A 25,718-nucleotide genomic window follows, 5' to 3' on the forward strand; every position below is an offset into this window, starting at 1 on the left:
ACCACTCTGGAAACAATTACCAAATGCTGTAAGCATGCTAATAAAAAACAATTCAGTTCACCACTTGCAGCAAGTTGCCAGTGTTCTCGTGGCATTCTTACAAACCTCGTTCTTTGAGCAGCCTGCCTCTACACCGCAACCCATAAAACCTCTTAGCTGCCGTGACTGAGTTTCATACTCCTAATGGGTGGCTGTGAGTTTGTTAGTTCATCAGTGTTGACTTTCGATCATTTCTACCGGCTTATTAGCAATCGGATGTGATGCATCTGAGGATTAGTGCAGTTGAAAAGATGCAGATGCTCGGGATCTTTTGTTGTCAAGCCTGAGAAAGTCACACATGGGCATTCACGGGTTGATTTAAATCCACACATGGGTTATGGGCCAAAGCCAGAATGCTAATTGTAGAAATGGTAAATACACTACAAAATAGCCAGTCTGCACCAGGTTTCAGACTTAATCTAAAGGACAGTGAAACAAAAGGACATCTTTGTCTCTTCCTGTGCTCAATGGAGCGCCATGTGGCAGCACTGACTCATTTGGTGCCCTAGGCGAGATAAGACCATGACCAAAGGGGAAAAAATACCATTTTTGACTAATTTTAGTAAAGTAAAAAAACAGAACTTTTATCTTAATTCATCAAAATGGCTTTTGAATGTCCACTTGACTCAAAATTCAATGGGGCCCACATGCTTCCGTGTGTGGCTCCATTCTGTTAGGTTAATCTTTCCTCAATCCAATAATTGAAGAGAACAAATGTTTCACTTTCAGCTCATGAAAAGTTGACCCCCTGTTTGAAATGGGCCCTGCAGCCCGACTCAGCCGTTAAAGTAACTCTTATCTGAGGGCTCATGGCAATCTATATGTTCCTGTTTAGATAAAGAGCTCCTTCATCTCCACTCAGGGAACTGAATGAATGAACAATAGGTCTTTGAACCCTCATGTGCCATTGATAATTTTTGCTTTCAAGGCGTTTCACGACGTCTAGTGACAAACTTAAATGTATTCTGATCATCTAATATGGGAATAATCAGCTGAAGTGTTTGAGAGGGAGATGGTTTAACTTTGACTGGTTGCAAACACTGGTTTAGGTCTCTCTCGAGATAAACAGCGGTTTTACCCAATTTTTTTAAAAATTTTTTTTACCTATGGTTTTAATACCCTCTGTCTTGTTATCTGGTGTGGGAGGAGCGATAGGAATTGTGTGGTGAGAAGTAAATTCCCGTCTATTCTGTCTTTGCCATTTAGCAAACTATTCGAATCTCATACTGTAGTATACCCAGGTGCTTTGCCAAAAAAAAAAAAAAAAAATTGTGTGTGAGTAACATGAACAGTGTTGGCTGATGTTATTTTGTCCTGTTTCTCCCTGCAGGAAGCTGCACAGCGGAATGAAGACCTACGGATGTGAGCTTTGTGGCAAGCGCTTCCTAGACAGTCTGCGCCTAAGGATGCACTTGCTGTCTCACTCAGGTATCATCACTAATGTGGATGCTGCTTTTTTTTTTAGGGTTGGGTGAAATTCAGAATATAAGAATTGGCTCACTTTCAATTTATACGTTTGATATTTGAATTGGAATTTAAATTGTATTTACAGGAAGAGGAACTGAATTGCAATCAATAGAAAGTCACCAGATGGTTTCAAATAATTAAAAAAATCATAATAAATTAAATAGTAATAATACATTTGACTACTTGCAGTACTAGTTTTAGGGGTTGGTGTGAATGTTTTTTTTTATTTTTTTATTTTTTTTAAGAAGTCACTTATGTTCATCAAGGCTGCATTATTTGGTAAAAAAAATACAGTAAACACGTTAATATTGTGAGATTGTATAACAGTTTAAAATATTTTTAATATATTTTAAAATGTAATGTATTCCTGTAATGGCAAAACAAAATTTTCAGCAGCCATTACTCCAGTCTTCAGTGTCACATGATCCTTCAGAAATCATTATAATTGGCTGATTTGCAAAACATTTCTTATTATTATCAATGTTGGAAACGGCTTATATATTTTTTTTTTTACATTATAAATGCCTGTTACTGTCACTTTTGACGAATTTATTGCATCCTTGCTGAATAAAAGTATTGATTTACTTAAAAAATCAAACTTTTGTAAGGTAGAGCATTTCTATTTAATCTTTATGTAGTATGCTACACTATCTTCCTCTGTTTTCAGCTGATTTCTGGAGGTTGTATGGGTTTTTTTTTTTGGTCTTTCGCTCTTTCGTAGTCTGTAGTGAATCTGGGGTTGTCTATAAAAGCAGTGGGACTCTGGGTTTCCAACCCAGGCCAACAGGAATCTCCCTTCACCTCCTTCTGCAACTGCCAAATTCACAGGCCAGTGAAGTCAAAGTCCTTACTGCACACCAGACATGCACAATGGTCAAATGTTGTAGACTTTTTGCCCCCCACCCCGTAGAGCGCTCTCGGGTTTATGATAATTAAGAGCGAGTGCTGTGCCGAGGTAATTGATTCTACAGTAATTAGGGGTTTAGATTAGATTAGTTTAAAAAAACTTTCAGATTACACATTCAAACCTTTCTGCCTTGCACCAGTGGAAAATTTTGCTGTCAATATCTTCATATAGTGAGATGAGATTGACTTTTTGTAGGGACGTTTAAAACCATGTGGAGTGGAGAGATGAGTGACATCTCACGCTGGGACGCCCAATTCAATTCATGCACGACTCAGCATGGCAGACTCTGCTCTAAGGAAATATCTAATGTTTATTTTAGAGGCTGTTCAAATCCCAAGATGCTTGTTCAATAACAGACTCTGTGGAGATATTGTAGTACTCGTGCGCTCATAATGGCAGCCCATGGAGCACGGAGCACGGTGACATTTATGAGAGCTGTTTTGCAATGAGACAAAGAGGCAGAGTCTGAACTCCGATGAATACCTCTGTTTGGTATTCCGCACTGACCCGCAGATACGCCTGTACTCGTGCAAAAGTATGTTCTGTGTCATAGTAATCCAGAAATCCTTATGGGAGACTGGCTTGTGCAGTTTGGATAATATGACTGCGGATAATCCTGCGCTCAGAAGCTGGGTTGCATGAGACTGTGGGCTAGAGAACGCTTCAAAAAGACCTTTGTAAAGCCACTGACTTGTTCAGTGACTCTCCAAACAGAAGGACTGAGTGTCATTCGGTGTGGTGTTAGTGTTTGCGGGGCCTCACACTGCAGGAGTTTGCTGTAGTCTGAACATCGGTCGCTGCGGCTCAAGAGTTTAAGGGTGTCAGTTCTCTTCTGTTTACCCTGTCCCCCCCCGCTTTAAACATCAACTCAGATCTCATTTTCTCAAACGACAATGGTTTTTCTATGTACAACTCGATTACATCAAAAAAATTTCTTTCTTTTAAAATGCTGCTGCTTCTGCAGCTTCTTCTTCTGCAGCTTCTTCTGTTGCTTCTTTTGCTGATTTTTTTTTTCTCTGCTGCTCCTTCTGCTGCTTTCTTTTTTCCATTGCTGCTGCTTCCTTCTCTCCTTTGCTGCTGCTGCTTCCTTCTCTCCTTTGCTGCTGCTGCTTCCTTCTCTCCTTTGCTGTTGCTGCTTCCTTCTCCATTGCTGTTGCTGCAGCTGCTTCCTTCTCTCCTTTGCTGTTGCTGCTTCCTTCTCTTTGCTGCTGCTGCTTCCTTCTCTCCTTCTGCTGCTTTCTTTTTTCCATTGCTGCTGCTTTTTTCTCTCCTTTGCTGCTGCTGCTGCTTCCTTCTCTCCTTTGCTGCTGCTGCTTCCTTCTCTTTGCTGCTGCTGTTTCCTTCTCTCCTTTGCTGCTGCTGCTTCCCTTTCCTCTTGTTTTTGCTGCTGCTTCTGCTTATTCTTCTTTACTCGTTTTTTACTCATCATCTTCCTCTTCTTCTTACTCTGCTGCTGCTTCTTCCCCTGCTTTTCTTCATCGCCACCTTTTTCATCTTCATTTGCTCTTCTCCTCCTCCTCCTCCATCTTTATCATCAGCTTCTTCACCTTTTAATCCTCCTCCTCCTTCATCAACTTTATAAAATTAATATTAGAATAAGCTATTATACTTAAAGCCTATTGTCACATCAAACTCAGTTGGATTTCAAGTTAATTTATAGCGCTCCCCAAATCCTTGTGAAATGATCTCAGATCCCTGAAACAAACGTCTGATGAGGGGATCTGCACGAGGTGGCTGAGCTTGGCCGTGTTCAAGCACTCTGCCACATATAGTTTCTGTTTTTTCCCCTTTATTTACATCACCCTTGTAAGTTTGAGTCAAAAATGAAAAATATCGGTAATCACAATAGAAGTTTTGCATTGAAAACGGCACAAGAACCAGTCTTAATTCCTTAAGATCTTTACCAAAAAAAGCAGTCTCAGACAGCCTCCCTCAACAGGCGGAATAAGTGAGCATTGCGAGGCGGCTTATTTTTAGTGCATCAAAACCGAGCACAAATAACCCCTAGAACAAAACAGTTTTAACGTTCATATGCTCGATGCTTGACGCATAGCGCTAACCTGGTTTTTGTTTGTAGCAGTCTGGCTCTTGAGAGCTTCACTCTTGTGTAATGCTCAAGCTTTTCAGTGGAAACACTTTTATAGACAGACAGAGTGGCAGAGAGGCAGAGACACGGCGAGGCTCTTTGATTGTTGTTGTTTTTTGTGTGTGTGTGTGCGCTTTGTTCTTTCATTGCAAACTTTCTGTTTTTATCCTTCCTGTTCTGAGCGGTTTGATTTTTATCAGCGCTCACAATGGTGACACTAAGCAAGTGGCTTTGCCCTCCACCACCTCCGCTCCCTCATCTTCAGGAGAAGGTGCTGAAGAATGGGATTAGGTATGTCGTGTGTATTGTGGTGTACCATTTCAGTCACACACACACACACACACACACCCCTCGCTCCTCTCTGTTGGTGCACGCCGTCTCTGTTTGTTTTATTGTGGACTTGGCAGGGCGCCAGTCTGGGCCGCCTGCCACAGCCCAGGGTACAGTATGTACAGTGAATCTTGCGCCAGTTTTTTTTTTCTTTTTTTTTTTTTCTTGTGTTGTCTTTTTTCAAATGATTGTCTGACGGCAGTGGTTGTGGTGGCTGTTTTGTTTTTTGTTTTTTCAGGGGCTTGTGAGGCCTCACGTCCTGGCGTTTGGGTGGAAGTGCACTGCGGTGAGAGGCTGATAATGGAAAAGTGTGTGTGTGTGTTTTTTTTTCTCTGGTTTAAGGTCAACATGGTCTGGGAGCTGCTGGGTAGTGAGGCAGCACAGCATTGAAGCAAAAAAAAAAGGGGGAAAAAAGTGACTCAGCCATTTGGAGCACGACTAGGCTATTAGTGTTATGTGAGCTTCCCTTGTGACTTCAAAGAGTGCAGAGCGTGGTCTGGGTAGGCTAGCCAAGGGACATATTTTGATCCATTTTTGGGGAGGCAAAGCTTTTCGCTGGGATTACAGATCAACATAGGCTGTTTGGCATAAATCTGCCATTTTTTTAAAACTTTTAAATATTTGTTTTTAATCTGCAGCTATAACAGAATGTAGCTATTAGAGGTCAACAACTATTGTATTAATATAGCGTTTTTTTTTTTTAAATATCGGTTTTATATATTGTGTGTTTTATTCATATTTTCAATATATTTTTACGTAATTATTACAAGTTTTATTTTTTTTCTCAGGGTTTTCCATAACTAATTTGTCTAGCTTCAAGCTGTTCGGCATTTATCATAATTATTATTATTTTTCTGTAGCAATAACTGGCTGTAGTTGTTAGAGGTCAAACAACTATTGTATTAATATAACATTTAATAAAAATGCTAATTTAAATGCCTTTTTATATTCTTAAAATATATTTGTATGTACTGCGTGTTTTTATATACTTAAATATATATTTAGAAATGTATTTTTAATGGTTTTTCTAGTATGTTATTCAACTTGTCCATGTTGGCTCATTTGTCTACCTTCTTCAGCGTAAGAAATTCAGCATTTATTGTAAAAATAAAAAACCAACCTTATCCGACGCTATAATCGTCTATAGCTTTTGTAGTTCCTTAGACAAAAGGTCGACAACTTGAGGTGAAGTTACTTGTGGCAGATAACAGGGATAAAAGGCAGGCTCATTCTTTTCTACCTACTTTTTTGGGCAAAGCTTGGTGAATTGAACTGTCCACACACATGCATACATGTACGGGTACACTTGGGGACTGTGTGAACACTCTCATTAGCAGGCCGAAGTGCCTGGTCCAGGCTGATTAAGTCTGTGTGTTATTCTCCAGAGGGCCCAGCCTGTGGACCTCACTTGACTTCATTAGCTCAGTAGACTGAGACAGGTCTAACACAGCAAGACCCCTTGTACACTATCCAGCAGCTCGGCATGCGCCTTTGCCATTGCAATCACACATAAATGCCAATATGGCTGTTATATATATTTTTTTTATAAAAGTAGTTTGAAAAAGAGTTTGTAACTCTTCCGTAACACAGTCATTTTGAAGAAACCGGAATCGTTTTCCTGGCTTTTGTGATCTATCAGCTGTTGCTTACAAGTTGACTTGCAAGCACATGGGCTTTTCTTTCTTTTGATGACAGCGAATTAGCCGTTTCAATTATGGCTGTTACTTGGCCCACAGGCTGTTGTTTAGCTCCATTGTTGCCGAGCTATTATCTTCGTTGTGTAGGAGCTTTTGTCTGCCCATTTCACATTGGTTTCCTGGTTCATGTCCTCAGCTGCATGTGTTGACACTGCGTTTAAGCACAGGAGCAGTTCTCAGATCTGTGTCCTCGCTCTTCAAGGTGAGAAAAATACATTTTCCTGAGCTGCTTTCATTTCTCACACTAGCATAATCTGAAGTCATAGTATGCCAACATTTGCCTTGTGTGTAATATGAGCAGTGGCTCTCAGTTTTCTTAAAGTTTGGACATTAAGTGGTGACCCAACTCAGTATTGCATTAATAATATTAATTTAACAGCAGCAATAAAACTATACCATAAAATACAATATTTTATTTAAAATATTATATTGTTAAATTGATTTATATATTTGTTACTTTAAATAATACAATTAAAAAACATTATTTTTTTATCATTATATTTAATTTATATTATTTTATATATTTACAACAATATTATTATTTTAGCACTATCATAATTTATTTTATATAACAATAACATTATTCTTATTCTTATTCTTATTATTATTACTGTACTACTACGAGGTCCTGTTGAATTATGTGCCACATAAATGCCTCATCTCTATACTGTAGCAAATAGTTCACCACACAAAAATCATTATGGTCTACACAAACCATCATCATTGCAAGTGTTTAAATGTCTTCTGGGATTATATTTTTTGTTACTTGGTTTCATTGTGTTCATGGTTTTTAAGGATGAGGCCATGTTATACAACTTTTATTATTTGTTTAACACTGGTCTTTCTCTCTTGTCCGTGACCCTGTTAAAACAGACATGTGAGCCATCTTTGTTACCCTCCAGTTGAGAACCACTGCATTAGGTGGCTGGATAGAGTATTGAAAAATGTGAGGCATGAAGGAAGAGTAAAAGAGAAGACAGTGTGTCTCTCTCTCTCTCTCTCTCTCTCTCTCTCTCTCTCTCTCTCTCTCTCTCTCTCTCTCTCTCTCTCTCTCTCTCTCTCTCTCTCTCTCTCTCTCTCTCTCTCTCTCTCTCTCTCTCTCTCTCTGAGAACGCCGGGCTCCCACAGTCTGGCCTCTCGCCAGCTCTTCCCTCACAGTGATGACATCATCAGCTGCCGGCAGGTCTGGATGTTCTGCCAACATTCCAGAGCGTTTATGATCGCTCGCAGATGTGAGTCCAGGAACATACTGTACCCAAACTAGAAATTAATGAAACTTGACTGCTTTCCAAGCCACATATTCCAAAATAGAGAGACTGCAAATGGGACAGGAGGAGGGGTGGGATGGAAGAAAGGGCTCTAAATAAAGAGTGGGGGGAAAGGGGGAGAATGCCCCGGTGCTCAGCGCTCTCATGTAAATTCTTCACAGCAGCTGATAAAGCCCCCGTCTCACCCTCCTCCTGTCCCTCCCTCCCTCATGTGCAATAGTCAGGGGAAGACGGGCTGCATGGATAAATGGCCTGAGCTTCTGTTTGGCAGTGTGCCCTAAGTTCTCTCTGGTGGTTTAAACCCATAATACTTTCCCTGACCTGTTGATGTACATTAAATCCCCATTTAAAACAGCGTTTGAATTATGTGCCACATAAATCCTCTGTTATAAGGTCCAGGAGAAATGATTACACAGGGAGGTAATGGCTCAGTAATCGTTTGACAAGTTTACATCCCATCAAAAAGCTGACAAGAGTTTATTCCCATGATGCCCAGGGGTGAGCTGTAAGGCCATTTTTTTTCTCTTCCTCTGGTGGGCCAGACATGATAAATGTTAATGGCTGTTTAAATGTCTGTGGTTAATGTTTTAATTCAGGAACATGCATACATACATAGATATATAGATAGATATAGATATTTTTAACTTTATCGTTATCGGCCAGTTAAGAACATTTGCCTGATTTATTACAGCAGATAAATAATGGATTTCCGTCAGCTGAGACACTTCAGATACACACTGTTCGCCATGATTGTTTTGAATTGCTTGAAATTTGATTGGAATCACTTCAAAAAAGAAAAAAAATACAGTGCAACATGTGCAGCGCAAGTCTGTCATATGGGCTACATAAAATTATAATGAAAACATTATTATTGTGTGCTTGCGACATGGCTTTTAATGGTGAGACTTTTGTTTTTGTAATCAGTCTCTCAGAAATTATATGAACTTGGATTTAGATTTATCGGCCAATATGTGACCCTGGATCGCAAAACCAGTCACAAGTCGCATGGGTATGTTTGTGGAAATAGCCAACAATACGTTGTGTAGGTCAAAAATATAGATTTTTCTTTTATGCCAAAAATCATTAGGATATTAAGTAAAGATCATGTTCCATGAGGATATTTTGTAAATATATAAACCAAATTTTTGTGAGTGAATGCAGCAAAATCACGAACATAAATGGACAACTTTAAAGGGGATTTTTCTCAATGTTTCGATTGTTTGCACCCTCAGATTCCAGATGTTCAAATAGTTGTATCTCGGCCAAATATTGTCCTATCCTAACAAACCATACATCAATGGAAAGCTTTTATTCAGCTTTTATATGATGTATAAATCTCAATTTAAAAACAAAATTGACCCATGTGCCTGGTTTTGTGGTCCAGGGTCACATATATCGGTTATCGGCTTTCAAATAAAAATAATTATCGGTTATTGTATCAGCCAAAATGTTCATATCGGTGCATCCAAAATATATATAATTAAAATATATAATATATAATTAATATAGTGGAAATCCAGAGTATATCCCTTAATGAAAATTAATATCATCCTCCTAATCTAAATAAAATAAAAAAAACATTATATTAAATTATAGAATATATTATATTTTTATAAATAATTTACTATTAAATAAATATGTAATTGAAGGCCAACTTTGATATTACAATGCATTTAGCAGTTTAATTTGTTAATGGAACATTTTGGTCCTGCACTGGTTATTATTGAAATACACACAATTCTGAAATATTTGGAAAATGTCTCAATACTTTTTACGCCTTTCCCCGGACAAATGAAGAAAAATTGCAATGCTTAAAAAAAAAAAAAAAACATTTATTTTATTTTATTTTTTTATGTATGATGCTTCCATTTTTTTAAGGATGTTTGGTATTTGTTTCATTCCTCTGCCTCTTTTCATTGCAGCCATCATCTTGTTAACATTTTTCGATTAAAACATGGAATAAGCTCACACCAGCTATAATACCCTGTAAAAGATCCTGATCTTAGTCCTTTGTTGTCGGGTATTGCAGCTTTAAATCCCTTTGGTTGCTAAGTAGCAAGTGCCCCTGTGCTCTAATGGGCTGATTTGGTATTCAGCTCAATGCCGGGTCTTATTTTTGTATGCGAGACAAAGTGTTTTGATGGAGGGTGATTGCAGCAGCGTCTGGAGGCTGTTTGGGAGTTTTATGGGCTGTACAGTACACCGTGTGCCTTCTAAAACAGAACACAGGCGATTGAATTTTGGATTTGCTTCATCATTTCTCTCCTCTGAGCAGCCTCTGTCAAAAAGGGAGCGTAGCTGGAAGGGCACAGATTAATTTGTTCTGCTGGAAATGAGAGCGGTACAGCAAAACACACACAACACGCAAACATGCAATATGCGCACGCACAAGAACTACAGCAAGGAATGCATTTAGTTCCTGTGTGCTGCCATTGGAATGGATGGGTGGCTGTGAATTGAAATGAAGCCACTATTCCATGATTGGTGAATGTTGGGATATTGGTGGGAAGGCAACACATAAATTGACTGGCATAATGCATTTGACGTGACACCTTCATATTATTATATGTATTTATCTATATTTGTGTATTTTATACTTAGATTTTTTTATTATTAATATTAATGTTTTAATTAAAAATTTTACCCCTTTGAGTAACCTTAAATAAATAAATACTGGTTAATATAAGCAGTATTTATTTATCTATAATTTAATTTTGTAAGCTGATAGACCTTAAAATGTTTGACCCCCTTCGAGTAACCTTAAATAAATAAATACTGGTTAATATGACCAGTATTTATTTATTTATTTATTTATTTGTTTATAATTTAATTTTAAATTGTGTTAAATTACTTTTTTTATTTTTTTATTTTTTTATCATGGCTATCATTTTAAGGATATTGCAGTCAAATTTGTACACATCGTGGACCGGGTTCTTAATGGTGTCTGACCGAAATGCCCATTTATTGTTTTACGGCACTAACAAACATTGGACGCAATCCAATCTAGAAAGCTGTTTTTAGCCGTATCTCAGTTTTATATCAGTTTACATCACGGTAAATCTTTATGGCGCAATTGCTTTCACCTCACTGGTAACTCGGCTTTGTTGACATACATATGAGGGAATGGCTTGACCTAATCAAGATTTCGTCACTCATTCACAACAATGGCTAATAATTAATCAACATCAGAGTGATGCCACTCTGCAAGTCCTGCAGATCTAACCGCACACATCAGTCAAGCTTGGTTTGCGGGCATTTTAGGTCATGTTGATTTAAACCAGTTTGGTAAAAGAGCTGCAATTCCACCACAAGATTTCCAGCACTGGCAGAGTCCCTGGAAAAAATGATGATTTGTTTGTTTATTGGGTTTGTTTGTGTTCAAAGATCAAGGCTTTGATTGCAGCTGTGAGCCAGTGGTTAAAATGCTGTGGTGTGTTGTTGCTGGTAGTGTGTTGGAGGGGGCTGCTGGAAAGGGGGGGAGGGGGGCTGCTGGAAGCGGGGGGGGGGTGGGGGGGTTGTAAGGGGAGGCTAAATTTAAATTGTAATTGGCCGACTTCCACAAGCTTGCGGGCATTTTAATGAGTCATAATAACTTCATTTAAAACCAGCTGAGCAGAAAATAGATTGGAGAGGAGCCTGTGGCCAGTATGGATTTGTTTTTGTTTTTTTCTTTCATCGTTGAGGCCGGACCCGCTCTGCCAGGCCTGATGGGCCACTGAGCAGACAGGACATCCTTTGTGGATTTATCATATCACTGTCCACTTTGCATTCAGATCATATTCGGACAGTTCCCACCATCATGCTCCATATCGAGTGCCGAGCAGTCGGACAGTGCACCCATTCATGAACCATTCATCAAAACTCATGTCACTGCTTTAGTAGACATTCTAAAAGTCTTTCTACAATATTAAAGGGATAGTTCACCCTAGAATTGATCTGTGTGACTTTTCTTTCTTCTCCTGAGAACAAATGATATTGTGAAGAATGTTTTAACTGTTTTTGTCTACACAAAAAGTCAATGGGGTCCAAAACAATAGTGGACCCCATTGACATTCATTGAATAAAAAAAAAGAAGACATTTTTCAAAACATTTTCTTTTATGTGCTACAGAAGAATCAGTCATATAGGTTTGGAATGACATGAGGGTGAATAAATTATTTTTGGGTGAAATCGCTTTTAAGAGTGGAAGCTGCAGGCGTACATTAGATTGTAAGTCTCTAAATTGGATGTTTTTATTCGCGGATGATAAAGTTATTTACTAAGTGTCATTTAAAGAGCGAAATCTCGTAGATGTGAGGACATTAACGGCACCTCCTCCGTGACGTTGTTTTAGATTAAGATTAAGAGGGTCATCTGCTGCTAGAGTTTAAACGAATGGTGGAATGTGTTGGCATGCTCTGTGCCAGTCCAATTGAGTTTGAGTGAAGCGAGCGGGCACACCTCTACGGCAGAGGCTTCGTACACACTGCTGAAGGTTAAGAGGGGCCCTCTAGCGTGAAACACACATTCAAAGCCATGCGCGCGCACAGTACTGTCGAAACCCTTCAGTGCCGCCACCCACCGATGCCTCACCTGGCCTTTATCTCGGCTGAGGCCATGAAGACAGAGTGTGTGCTCTTGTGTGATAAATGCCTGAATTCTGCTTATCCCATTCAAACACATCGGTGTCCACCTGCCCTTCTCTCTCTCCCCCCGGGGAGCTTCTTATTCGAGACCCTTACATCTTATATCCTCCGTGTATAGACGTGTACAGCATGTTTCCATATTTTCTTTCTGAGTAAATGTGGCAGCAGTGAGGTTTTTATTTTTGAATGCTTTGACGTCTAATGACATCTTCTCCGCCCCCTTAGCACGAACAGAAAAAAGGCCTTATAAGCTGAACTGTTTAAGTCACCTAAGAAAATCCTGTTATTCCTCTGTGTATTTGTGGGTCAGTACAACACGGAGAGCATCATTGCAAGTAGGTGTATGCTGGATGAAATATGATTTGTTTTCTGCGTAATAGCAATAAAAGTAAATACTCTCCAAGGCACGTTTTTTCATCGTGTTGCGTTAGCTCGGTCGATTGCTTTGGGAAACTTTTAGATCAATTTCTTAGCGCAGATTAAAAAGCTATGAATCCCATTTATGGAAGAGCTCCCTTATGAAATGCTCTTTGAAACTTTCATATTTTGGCTGAAGAGTGAATCAGACGCTAAGCAAAGATCTGCCGACGGCGCTTTCATGTAAAAGAAAAAAAAAAAGATAAAAGCAGTCCCATCTGGAAGTAGCCAGGACACACAAGGGTTGCTTTTATGCTATCCATTCCACTGGGAGGTTCAACATGAAAAGCAGCCGTGGATATTGTGTTATTACTGTTGCAAACACGTCTGTGGATCAGAATACTAATCCCGGGCCGTCCAAACAATTTCAGCGCTGAAGAAAAACACCTCTATCTCAGGCACTTTGAAACTGTCTGCGGCGACACGAGTAATTAATGTTTAATGGGCATCTACTGACAGGGCGAAACCTTCTGAGACACTGTGGGGCTATTGTGAGAAAAAAATAAATAAAAAATGTTCTCTGGAAAAGCATCATATTATGTAACTTGTAATAGAGCTTGAAGTGCTTCCAATAGGAGCTTGTTAAAAAAACAGAAGGTTTGCAGCTAGTAGCTATATCAATATCCTGTTCAGTCAATGCAGATTGTAACTGTGATTGTACAGAAATTGAATGTGCAGATGCAGAGCGAAAGAAGATGAAGAGGAAGTCAGTGGATCTGGAACGAGTGTGAGGACGTTGTAAAAGGTTTTAGTGAGGAAGTTAAAGGGGGTGTCGCGCAGTTGACGTTTGTGTAGAAAAGAAGTTTATGGAAGTAACTTTTTCCTCTTTTTTTCTTCTGCCATCACCCTCTTTCTCTTCCCCTTTATTTTTTTTTTAAATCAAGGATGGTTCCTGCTGTCTTAAAATTATAAAAAATCTTGTGACACAATGGAAAGAGAAATCAGGGCCAGCTGGTGTCATTTGGCATGCTGAGCTAATGGTCGTTTATTCATGAAACAAAATACGCCACAAAGTTTGCAATTGGATTGTTTTCCAGTCTTGAATCTGAAGCTGATTAACTTTTTCTTCGTAGACGAATCCATTTAAATCAAGTGATAAACAAATGTAATTGACTGTCCCTGAGAGCGGTTAAACTCACTGTTTGCTTTTCCTTTCGTTTTTTTCAGTTGGATTTCTTATGTGCACCGCGTTCCGTGCGGTTGTTCCTTTTGGTCCATGTTGGAGTCACTCAAACTTACCGCCTTATTTACTGTTCTTTTGAAAATTAGATTTTTTGTTTTGTTTTTGGAAACCGTAACACCTCTTGCATGCTGTTAAGTGTGGAGCGGTTTAAAAATGACCCGTACTATGTGGTTGCATTCTAGTTGCTGTCTCATAGGTCGTTGTGTAGCCCGTCGCCCCTCCCCCACACTCCTGACCTGGACCTTAATAAACTAGAGAGTGCCTTTGACAATGTGTGACTTGAAAGCAGGAAATAATGGGCACTAAATGTTAAATCTTTACAGGTTATTGACCTGTGGAGCATACATGGGCTCTGTTAACTATGTGCAGCCTGACACTGACTGCCTAGCACTTCTGTACCACTCATTTTACTGTGCTAGCACTTTGCCAGTTACTAGTTAGCATTTCTCACATCGCTGTCACAGCTCAGGACCGCATTAAGTACTCAAACCATAATTTAAAATGAGAAGGCCTAGGATTTTTTTTTTTTTTTTTGATTTCATATCTGCTTTCGTATCTGCCTTGACGCATTCACTCTCTATTTCACTTTTCACTTGACATCAGTGGGTGTCAATTTTTCACATGATTGACCTTTACATAAAATTGATAATTAACCCACTAAATCCATTTAGTTAGTTTATTTTAGTGTAGTCTAGTTTAGTCAATCTACTCTTGAACCTCTAGGAATTCTACTAGTGGTCTATGGACCACAGTTTAAAAACCACTGTTAAATTGATATGGACCCATCCAATTATATTTCAGGACCTGGATTCACCCTCCCTGCTCATGAAAGGCAAATAAGGAAAGAGCAGAACCGGCCTCCCACTGCTCTGCGCCCAGCAGTAAAGGCATTTACAGCACTGTAAAGACGGCTCAATTGTCGCATCCAGTGGTTGGTTGAAGTTTCGGTGGTCGTTTAGGGAAAGGGTTCACCGCATGGTCAGGCTCTCAGGTTCTCCTGTGATAAATAAAAGAGGGCTGGAGATATCGCTCTGTTTTCAGCTAACCTCACAGGTATTGATCAGGCAGCAGAGCAAAGGCAGATCATTTCTTGCCCTTTCTTTCTCGGTGTGCATGCTAACTTTTTATGTAACACCTTTTTATTCTTTACTTCTTTCACATTTACAGATGTTCAAAATTGACTTGTCTCTGGATTGCATTAACAATTAGTCGAGTAATGTCGTTTTAAAACATGCAACTTTCATGGCACGAGATGCTTAAACACAGCCAGATATGTCTGTCTCCATGCGTATGACCTAGTCATCTATCATGACCCATCCCTACTCTTTACCTTTATAATATGCTTGGTTAGTTGTTGTATATATGATGTAATAACACTTTACGATAAGGTTTGATGCGTTAGAATTAGTTAATGCAATAGATGTCATGAACTGAAAATAAACAAATTTTACATCATTAATCTAGGTAAAATGTTATAATATTATAGTAAATAGTATAATAATAATAATAATAATAATAATAATAATTTTTATTTTTTATATCGCCTTTCAAGAACCCAAGGTCGCTTCACAAAATAATACAAATAGTAGACAGACAAAAGAAACAAGCAATCAGCTTATTAGGCTATATCAAGCAAACAAACAGAAAGCAGATGGAAACAAGCAAACACTACAAATAATGAACAAAAGTCAGAGATAACAAACATATTAGCCTTTTTAGCAACATATACATTTTGGCAAAGTATGTAAAATAAAATACAGGTGAGAGAGTGGTACACAGAAAAATAGAATTGAAGATTATTTATTGAGCATGGTAAATGTGAGTTTTGATTTGAAGATCTGGAGGTTGTCGATGGCACGAAGATTAGGGGGCAGTTTATTCCATTGCTTAGGGCCTACAACACTAAAAGCCCTACCCTATATATAATATAGTAATATAGTAAATACTTTTATTATTGTAATAGTAAATATACAACTTTTCATTGTTGATGTTTATAGTATTTGTATTTATAGAAAATATGTTTGCGAGGTATTCAAGAACGGTTGACGAATCAACTTGAAATGCATAACTTTTTGTCGGCATGGTCTGAAGATGATCTGGTTAAATTCTCGTGAAAATCGGAGCAACAGTCTAGGACGAATTCGAAAAAAGTAGGTTTTTCAAAAAATTCAAAATGGCGGATAGATTTTCATGACGTAAAATGCAAATTAATTGTCTTTAGCCAAGGAATCAGAGGAAACATGATTTTTGTTTCTAGTCTATGGTTCAAAAGTTATTTACATAAACATGAGTGAAACCTTGGACAGTTGGTGGCGCTAGAGGGATTGAGTTGGAGACTCCAAGTTTGCTCTGTTGACTTTTCAGACTGTTCTCTATTAGTGTGCCAAATTTCATAACTTTCCCGAAAGCGGTTCTGTGGGCTGCCATAGACTTCCATACGGAAGAAGAAGAAGAATAATAAGAACGCTAACAATTTCAAGAGGTGCCTACGCACTTTCAGTGCTTGGCCCCTAATAAATGCTGTTCTTTTGGACTTTCTATTCATCAAAGAATCCTTAGTTATCACAGTTTCCACATGAATACATTACATTTTAAAAGGTATTAAAATGGAAAACAGTTATTTTAAATTGTATTCTTTTTTCACTATATTACATATATTATTTTTTATCAAATAAGTGCAGCCTTGGACACCTTGGAACACTAAAAAATATTACCGACCCCAAACGTTTAAACGATAGTGTAATGTGGAATTAACATCAAACTAGATTAATCGGTACTATAAAATTGTTCTTCATTATTAGCTCATGATACCTAATGCATTAAAGGGTTAGTTCACCCAAAAATGAAATTTCTTTCATTAATTACTCGCCCACATTTCGTTCCGAATCCGTAAGACCTTCGTTCATCTTCCGAACACAAATGAAGATATTTTTGATGAAATCCAAGGGGCCTATTTTAACAATATACGTGGACTATTTTAACAATGTCTTTACTACCTTTCTGGGCCTTGAAGGTGGTAATAATGTTGCAATCTATGGAGGGGTCAGAAAGCTCTTGGATTTCATCAAAAATATCTTCATTTGTGTTGCGAAGACAAACAAATGGCATACGGGTTTGGAACGACATGAAGGTGAGTAATTAATGACAGAATTTTCATTTTTGGATGCTTTTTAATGTTAACGAATTAAACCTTATTTTTAAAGTGTTTCCAAAGTAATTAATAACCAGACTTGGACTTGGACTCCATATCATTTACTGTATACTTGCCACCATCACCTTGTGTATATGTGCTGGCATCAATGCAGTTGGCAGCAATTCTGAGAATCCCACCTCAGTTTTGGTGGCAGCTTAAATAGAGGCAAATCATGGTGAGATGCTAGAGGCTCCACTCATTTCCTGCCACTTCACACCAGGCTAACCCTACAGGTTCCTCCCCAGCCCAGCTCCTGTTTCCTCCACTTCTAAAAGCCCTTTGTCCTCTAACTATACCATTGGGAAAGCTGCCCAGAGTCATAATTTTAAGGGACCATGGCCTGAAGAAAAAAAAAATAGAGGCGAGAAAGGAAGAGGAAAACACGTGGAACCTTTCACCTTTTGTTGCAGTGGAAGGGTTAGCCTGCTGCACACCAGGGTCATACACAGGCATTATCCTGTTGCTGATATTTGTTTTGTTTCTGCATGTGGATTGGACGGCATGTGTTCAAGAGTCCCACACACTGCATAGGCATCCGTCTGCGTGTTACTAATAGGTCTCCAGCTTGTATGTGTATGTGCATCTTTGTGAACTGAAATGCCCTGAGTATATCTGGGGCTAGACAGCTGAAATGACTGTGTTGTACATTGAGAGAGAGAAAAGAGCTGGACTGAGTGTGACCTGCCGGCCAGATAAATTGGTCTACTGGCAAAATGGATTAAGAGCTTTAATGCAGGCTAAAAAACAAGTGAATGAATGTGCAACACTGTGCTCATTTTGAGCAGATAAATTTAGAAGCGTCTTTGATGTGAAAGTGTGTCACAAGTCAAGTCAATATTTGTCTGCTTTGGTCTGTCCCGAGACGTCCTCTGTCTGCGCACCAGACCGTGAAGCTATCAGAAGAAGCCTAGATATCCTCAGTGTTTATCTCCTTTGCTATTCTTTCTGTTCTCTGTGAAGGCTATATAAATATTAACCAGCTGACTTCTCTTCATTTTCTGAGCGTAATCTACTGTATAGTATCTGGAAATTAAATCTGTGCTGCTCTATTTCTCGAGCTGTGTGTCTGTGTAAACGGTTACAGAAAAAAAAGGGGGAAAATCTAGATCTGTTAGTGAAAATCAGTGCATCTATATGTAATTTCGTCAGATATCGTCACGTGAGATGACCCTAGTTAATCACATTTTAAAGTGTCTTTTGTTTGCAAATAACAAGGCAATTTTAATGATTCAATTTAAACAATTCATTAAACATACTTCTAATGAAGTTAGTGGTTTGAATCAGACTCATTTGCTCTGTGAATCGTTCAGAGCCTTTACTGAGTTCTCAACACACTCCTTTACTGAACTGTGAACCATTTTTCAATTATGTCTGATTGAAAATGAACACAGAGCCATTACTGTTATGTGTACAATTAGATTTGTCAGACTGAACATAAGACTAAACATAACATAAAACATAAAATTCATCAAATTTGTTACAACAAAATAACAAATAAAATTTGCAATAAAATATTAGACTTTGTTCATCAGTTAAAAACAAATTTATACACTAGTACTTGTCTCCTGCAATGCTTTTATAAATACCAGCTGATCTAACAATGTTTTTTGGTGTGTGTGTCTGTGTGTGCATATACGTACATGTAAACACTCAATCCCTGCAATAGATTTTGATAAACAACAGCGCTTCTGAACAACCATCCATATCAAGCGATTCTGTACTTTGGCAACTAAAAAAGTCAGTTGGCCCCGAAATGCTTAATTTTAAGAGCCAGTGGCTCACCTGACAACGCTATACAAATATACTCATCCATGCGTCTACGCCGGCATGCTTGCATAAACGTGTGCATTTTTAAAAGGGGAATCTGGCAGTCTCCCAGCATTTTTGTCTTGGTTGATAAAAAAAAAAATTGCTCTGCCTGCGGTACACATCTAGTCGTGAGGGAACACACAGTTCCTGGCTGTCCTTTCCAATTGGCAGTCTCCGTACTGTTCTGTGACTGATAAGAGGACAGTGTAAATAAAACTGTACAGCACAGCTCGTTACCGCTAAAGGAAAGGGAGAGCACACTGTCTGTACTCATTGTTCTGACGGCACTGTTTTTCCTTTTTATATGGATTTTTTTAGCTCTTTTTTTTTACGGAGTGTGCTGTCTTATATAACGCGTTTGTGTAGGCTCACCGAACAGCAAGGGTATTTTTTTTTGTTTTGTTTGTGCTGTATTTGTCTACTCATGTTCCTGCTTCCAAGCGACAAGGGGGGGGGGCGTCTGATCAGAGTGTGTGATGAGAATCCACCTTTATAGCATTAGACAATGTGCTTGTTCACAGGTCTTTCCATTACAGCTGTGCTCTAGTATCACTCTCTTCAGGGACTCATCAACAAAGGCAGCACGGCCCCACTGCTGGGTAATCTGAAGCTGGATGTTTGCCACAGCTCCCGTAAAAAAGGCTCCGGTTGCACTCGCTTCATTTTATTCATGTGCACGGCCGATGCAAACAAGACTGATCGACACGGCGTCCTCCTCGGAAACAGTGAATCCCAGTTTCAGTTGTGCAATGCGTTCAGAGAAGGGAAGTGAAAAAAAGGAACGGGGCCCTTGGCACGTGGCACCTCTCCTCCACTTGTTGGGAGCCACGGTTGTGTAAGGACCCATTATGTCAGGTTCGGCATCGCTGTGGCAACTTCAAGAGAAGGAGGGAGGAAGTGGGAGTTGCTAGAGAGCGATTTCTCTTTTTTTTTGTTGTTGTTGTTGTTTCTTTTTTTGCTGGAGAGGCAGTTATTTCTAGCTCTTCCTCTCTCTTTTTGGCTTTGGTGGGAAGGGGTTTAAAAGTGGGGTATGATTGCTGCCAAATTTGAGAAAGGTGTTTTTTCTTAACACATTTTTTTCTCCTTTTTTTTTTCTTTCTGTCATGCTTAACAAGAAAGTCGCTATTGAAGGGAGAGGCTAGAATTTATCACTTTAATTCCATGACTTTTGCCGGGACTGGAAGCAGGCTCCTGCTGGGTGGCTGGATGTTGTCACCCCCTGTGAGATAATGACCTGCTTCAATAAGCTGTCGTTTATGTTGTGGGGTGGGTTGTAGGGTCTGGCTTCTCCCTCTCTGCCACTTAAGGTGGTGATCAATGTCCTGCTGGTCCTCTATCTCAAGCTACTTTAGTTATTGGACCTTCCTGCTTCGTGGCCAAATGTCAGTCTGTCTGTCTGTCTGTCTGTCTGGTGTTCTTGTCTGTCTGTCTGTCTGTCTGGTGTTCTTGTCTGTCTGTTTGTCTGTCTGTCTGGTGTTCTGTCTGTGTCTTGTCTGTCTGTCTGTCTGTCTGTCTGTTCTGTCTGTTCTGTCTGTCTGGCTTTCTGTCTTTCTGTCTGTCTGTCTGTCTGTCGTTCTGTCTGTCTATCTGGCTGTCTGTCTGTCTGCTGTTCTGTCTGTCTGGTGTTCTGGCTGTGTCTGTCTGTCTGGTCTGTCTGTCTGACGTACGTTCTGTCTGTCTGACGTACGTTCTGTCTGTCTGTCTGTCGTTCTGTCTGTCGTTCTGTCTGTCTGTCTGTCTTTCTGTCTGTCTTTCTGTCTGTCTTTCTGTCTGTTCTGTCTGTCTGACGTACGTTCTGTCTGTCTGACGTACGTTCTGTCTGTCTGTCTGTCTGTCTTTCTGTCTTTCTGCTGTTCTGTCTGGCGTTCTGTCTGTCTGGCGTTCTGTCTGTCTATCTGTCTGACTGGCTGGCTTTCTGTCTGTCTTCCTGTCTGGCTGTCGTTCTGTCTGGCTTTCTGTCTGTCTGTCTGTCTGTCTGTCGTTCTGTCTGGCTTTCTGTCTGTCTGTCTGTCGTTCTGTCTATCTGGCTGTCTGTCTGGTGTTCTGTCTGTTCTGTCTGTCTGACGTACGTTCTGTCTGTCGTATTGTCTGTCTGTCGTATTGTCTGTCTGTCGTTCTGTCTGTCTGGCTTTCTGGCGTTCTGTCTGGCTTTCTGTCTGGCTGGCGTTCTGTCTGTCTGTCTGGCGGTCTGTCTGTCTGGCGGTCTGTCTGTCTGTCTGGCGTTCTGTCTGTCTATCTGGCTGGCTGGCTGGCTTTCTGTCTGTCTTCCTGTCTGGCTGTCGTTCTGTCTGGTTGTCGTTCTGTCTGGCTGTCGTTCTGTCTGGCTTTCTTTCTGTCTGTCTGGATTTCTGTCTGTCTGTCTGTTGTTCTGTCTGTCTGTCTTTCTGTCTGTCTAGTGTTCTATCTGTCATTATGAATTTCAGTTGATTTTGATTTTAATTCTACTTCCTTACATTCAAATTGCAACTCTGCATCCTTTTTGCTACTTGAATTCTAATTGAATTCAAAATTAAACTTATATTGTCTCTAAACATTAAATTTACTCAACACTTATTGCAGAAGGCAAGATACAGTATTTCATGGTTGATGCGTTAAATTGAGTTTGAATACACCAAAGTAACAGGTTCTGAGGTTTGTCTTTCACAGTTCCACTATATGTGCAACATTTAGTGGCATGATGTGACCACAGGTACTGTAATAGTGGTGTTTGATTTCTTTAGCCATTTAAGAGGAACTTGCTTGTGCCACATGTAAAAGTTTATTGCTGAGTGGCATCATCTGCTAGAGGAAAAAAAAAAACTTTCCTACTGACTGAGAGTACAGTACGTTTTGTAACTTTACAGTGGTTGCGAAATGGACTTTGGCTAGCTTTTTTTATCTGAGCTATGACTTCCTGTTGTGCCTGTGAAGGTGGTAAGACACAACAATGAGAGCTGACAGCTCTGTTAAAAATGTCAAAAACTCCCATTTTTTGAGCAGATAAACTGTGTAAATGGCAATGCAATACAGTGTTTCGGCTTAATTCTGATTTATAGATCAGATGGTATATTAACATCCTGTGTTCTCACAGTTCCTCCGTGTCCTGTTGCAACATCAGATCTTGCTATGCAGATGTCAAATGCATGGCTTCTTGTTTTTATTTTCTATTTTGAATTGTTTGACAACGTTTGTGTGATTTTTACTGAAAGAGTGCCTTGAATGCTAAATCCCTGTTATGATGCATTGCTTAAAATGCACAGTGCACACAAAATCAGCGTCTGGCATATTTATCCTCCAAAACACATTGTAAACACTGTTTTTGCCAGCAAGTTTTATTGAAGTGAATCCAGCAGACTTCTAACTCACAGGCACTGAATCATTTCAACTATTCCTGGGGTTCAAATAAGAGCTATGACACCATGCAGCACTTGAGGACCCCCAGAAGGATGTAGATTGAATAACTTATCCGTTTGTTTTTTTCTTTCTTGTAGCTGGTGAGAAAGCCATCGTCTGTGACCAGTGTGGAGCTCAGTTCCAGAAGGAAGATGCTCTAGAGGCCCACCGGCAGATCCACACAGGTGCAACACAAACACCAATCCACACTGCACACATCAAACACACTCAAACGTGCGTTCTGCTACTGTATGTGGAAGTTTGTCTTTGAGGGCTCACATCCTTTGAAAGACATTTGCATTTAATTAGAGAAATGAAAAAAATCATTACGGTGCCTAAATTTCTAGCTTTTCTAGCCTAAATGCATGCCTCGGATTTGCGTGAAAAAGGACGCGGCAACTGGCCACTTTGTGGCGCTATGACAGAAAAAAAGGTCAAAATGGCTCTAACCACTTCACCGTTCGTCCGATTGACTTGAAAAACGTCTTGCAGTGTCTTTGTCCGTGGTTCCATGACAGTCTATGCGGACACTGACGTATCAAAAAAAAAAAAAAAACATGTCCGCCATCGGCCAATGAAGTTCGAGCAGCTATCAGACGAGGTTAACGGAGGGCGATCGGAACCAAACTCGCTGGGCCCATTTGACTCGCGGCCCTGGAGGCCTGTGAAAAATTCGAAAGAAATCGGCCACCAGGGGGCACCTTCGCGTTTTTCACGTGCGTAAAGGGTTGCGTATCACACGTTTTTCCGCACATGCCCACAACATTCATATCGCATGGTTGAACTCCTCATTCTTAGCTACTTTGCCTCTAGGACCGCCGCTGTCCGTCAAATCGTTCGTTAAATATTGGAGATTATTTCAAAAACCTACTTTGGCGAACTAGTCCTAGGTTTTTGGCTCAACCTCGCTAAAACCATGACAGCACAATTCTCGGGACTCTCTAGGTCTATAGTTATCTAAAAAATGTTGAACAAGCCAAAAACACTACATTTCCATGATAAATGAAATGAAAGTGCAAAAAGCTGTCTTTTTCCTCTCTGATGTACATGTTAAAATGTTTGATAAAGTTTTTGTAATCAGCAGCTCAAACATCAAGTGCTGAGACCCTATAGTTTAAAAAAAAAAATGTATAGGCCTTTATTAGGCCCTTTTTATTAGGGGTTCAAGCGTGCAGGGCTGAAACCCTATTGCTATATTGTTAATTTTTCCAAGGATCAGCATTCTCCCCTAAAAGTGATCGGGCAGACCAAACCTTAAGTCGTAGAGACTTGAAACTTTGGTAGCTGGTAGTACTCACACTGCCTACAACGTCACCAAGGCCCGCCCCGATCGGCCTGACGGGGGCGCTACAGCAGTCAAAAGTATGAACCGTTAGGTGCAGGCTCAAGTGTCTTATATCGTTGGAATCCTTGGCTCAAGACGGACAAAATGTATGCCTCGAATTTGCTCGTCCTTCGGCGACAATTTTGAGTAATTTTGGATTTTGTGAAAAACCTACTTTTGCGCACTAGTCCTCGGCTTTTGGCCCAATCGGAACCAAACCAGTGCAGCAAGATTCTCTGGAGTCTGATTGTCAATAATTATCAAGAAAATATTTAATTTCACTGCACGGTCGCTAGGGGGTGCCAAAATGTTCTATATGTTAGCGGCCATATTTACAAAAATGTAACTCATGAACGGAACTAGATATTTTCACCAAACTCGGGACATGTGTATGAGCTCAATCTGAGGTCACTGGAAAAAAATTGTGACGATTGGCCACTTGGTGGCGCCCAAAAAAATGAAAATGTCTATAACCACCCAACCATTCGCCCAAATGACTTGAAAATTGGCATGCGCTGTCTTTGTACGAGGTGCCACAATAGTCTATGAGGACATTGGCGTATCTCAAAAAACATGGCTCCAATGAAATTTGAGTAGCTATCAGACAAGGTTACCGGAGGCTGATCTGAACGAAACTCAGTGAGCATGTTCGACTCATGGCTCTAGAGTTCTGTAAGAATTTTGAAAGAATTTTTCAGCCCCTAGTTGGCGCTAACTAGTTTTATGCCTTTGTAATCATGTTGTTTTTCACACATACACATTGCTCCATTGACAAAATAACAGCTGAAAAGTAATGTCAAACTAATAGCTTTCTTTTGTGAAGCAGGTGATGTATTAGTTTTATAGTAAAACTGTGATTCTACAATATAAGAAAAAAAAGAAAGATTTAACAAACAGTTTGTGCACAAAAAGTTATCTATGGCATCACTTAGACTCACACGGACATCAAGAAGCAGCATATAGATCTCAGCAATGGTGATAAAAGTATTCGTGCTACAATGCATGATGGGAGTCTGGGTGAGTACCTGTGCTGGTACCCAGCATGCACTGCGACATGAAACTTTTAATGTCACCATCGTTGAGATTCATATGCTGATTCTTGATGTCTGTGTGAGTCAGCATAATACCACAGAGGTTTTTAATTCTGATTGTCACAACAATGGATCTTACAGTATCACATTTCTACTATGATTAATAATACAAAACTAATAATAGATCACCTGTTTAAACAGTGATTAGGCTCTGGATAAGTTCAGTGAATCAAGTCACTAAATTGTGAATTTTATCATCAAAACACAACCATCAACACCTGATTATATTTTCTTTTGGCTTTTGTGCCACAACAAGTGTGTTTTATAAACAGTTACAGCAGCCAGAGAAAAACTTGTATTATAATTTCAAGGGTCAAGAGCCCAACTAAAGCAAACACTGATCTCCATCATGGTAACTTTAATGAAACAATAAATCATCAACATATAAACCTCTGTTGATTCTCAATAACTTCTGTAGACGCGTGACAGAAATAAAGTCAAACTGGATAGTAATAAGTGTAGCTGGTAATGCTGTTTGTGGAGTTGTTTAATCCTCCTCTTCTGAGATCTTGAGAGATTTAACGTCCTCTTTTATCTTCAGTTGATTTCATCTAAGGCTGTGGATGAAGTCAGTTGTAGTTTCTGTGTTTCTATTTTGTCATTTCTCGTTCCTTTAATGATTTGCTTGTTAGCAGCAGGTGTTCTTCACTAATGCTCAATCATTACTTAATGAATCACTTTAATCACTTAATTTCTTGACTGCTATGTATATCTTCTTTTAGTGACCTCAACTGAAATAACTTCAGAGTACTCATAACTATCGGTTTCTAAAAAAATTAATGCATTAAGGTAATCGGTGTCCTCAATGTTATTGGATTTGGATTTGACTTTGTGTGTGATATTGTGAGCTAGCAGTAACTGCCGTGGTTTTAGTATAAGTTTCAGTTATATAAAGTATTTGAATGCAGTG

At 39.5% G+C, this 25,718-nt stretch overlaps 1 protein-coding gene across 2 annotated transcripts in view; it reads left to right on the top strand.

The window, feature by feature from the left end:
- Nucleotides 1-25,718, top strand: part of zbtb16a (zinc finger and BTB domain containing 16a) — a 107,440-nt gene that overhangs the window by 45,128 nt on the left and 36,594 nt on the right. For both annotated transcript variants that reach the window (XM_084386280.1, XM_084386281.1), the window contains exons 3-4: nt 1,370-1,467; nt 22,492-22,578. In XM_084386280.1, the coding sequence (XP_084242406.1) occupies nt 1,370-1,467; nt 22,492-22,578 (185 nt within the window). The remainder of the gene's footprint in view (nt 1-1,369; nt 1,468-22,491; nt 22,579-25,718) is intronic.

The sequence above is a fragment of the Rutilus rutilus genome, assembly GCF_951802725.1.
Source record: "Rutilus rutilus genome assembly, chromosome: 18".
In the NCBI taxonomy this organism is placed as follows: domain Eukaryota; kingdom Metazoa; phylum Chordata; class Actinopteri; order Cypriniformes; family Leuciscidae; genus Rutilus; species Rutilus rutilus.